This window comes from Rhagoletis zephyria, unplaced genomic scaffold, assembly GCF_001687245.7.
Source record: "Rhagoletis zephyria isolate East Lansing unplaced genomic scaffold, Rhagoletis_zephyria_1.1 Rzeph_scaffold_78655, whole genome shotgun sequence".
Taxonomy (NCBI): Eukaryota; Metazoa; Arthropoda; class Insecta; order Diptera; family Tephritidae; genus Rhagoletis; species Rhagoletis zephyria.
Window position 1 is genome coordinate 1 of NW_016235704.1, and position 861 is coordinate 861.

The following is an 861-nucleotide window of genomic DNA, read 5'->3' on the forward strand; positions in this document are numbered from 1 at the left end:
AGAAAAGAAAGGAAAAACACACAGGGAAGGCAACAAAAGAGAAAGGAAGAGTGGATACACACAAAAAAAGAAAAAACTCAAGAGTGAAAGAAGAACACAGGAGTGAATAGAAGTCAAGTGGAGTAATAGGAAACAGGTGAAGATAAGACATCAGAGGGACTAGATCAACATCGACATACTCAGTGCAAAAGGAGGAGATAATACTTAAAAAAGATACAAATAAATAGCTAAATAATAAATAAGTGAAGGCAACGAGGGAAAAGGGAAAAATTGCAAGCAAGACACACAAAAGGAAGAAAAAAGATGCAGACAAAAAGATTTACAATGATATAGTTGATGATTAAGTTGGTGCCTCTGAGTACAGCTAACTGTGCTTTGGCGCCATAAGCACAGTGACAAACTCTGGTTGAAAATAAAGATTAGCTTTTGAAAACGGCTTCCAAACCTTTTCAAAAACCTACCGTCATAGTTGACCAGTCCGTCTCCGTCCAGGTCCGCCTCCTTGATCATGTCCTCCACCTCTTCGTCAGTCAGTTTCTCCCCTAGGTTGGTCATCACCAGGCGAAGCTCCGGGGCGCTGATGAAGCCGTCGCCGTTGCGGTCAAAGACGCGGAACGCCTCCTTCAGCTCCTCCTCCTTGTCCGTTTCCTTCATCTTCTTGGACATCATGTGGAGGAACTCGTTGAACTCGATGGTTCCGTTGCCTAAAAGAAAAATGAAGTTTAACTAAATGAGTTCAACCTAATCACCCCACTTACCATCCTGATCAACCATGGTGACCATGTTCTTCAGCTCCGTCTCCGAGGGCCGCTGCCCAAGAGAACGCATCACAATGCCCAGCTCGGTGGCGGTTATCCGCCC

The 861-nt window shown here is 44.6% G+C and overlaps 1 protein-coding gene across 1 annotated transcript; it reads right to left on the reverse strand.

Moving 5' to 3' along the window:
* Window positions 1-369: 369 nt before the first annotated feature.
* LOC108357499 (calmodulin-like) lies at window positions 370-840 on the reverse strand (the record flags this gene model as incomplete). The annotated part of the gene is made up of 3 exons (XM_017608571.1): window positions 370-402; window positions 462-704; window positions 759-840. Coding segments are annotated over 3 exons (358 nt in total), but the record flags the coding sequence as incomplete, so codon positions are not given.
* Between the last annotated feature and the right edge of the window lie 21 nt (window positions 841-861).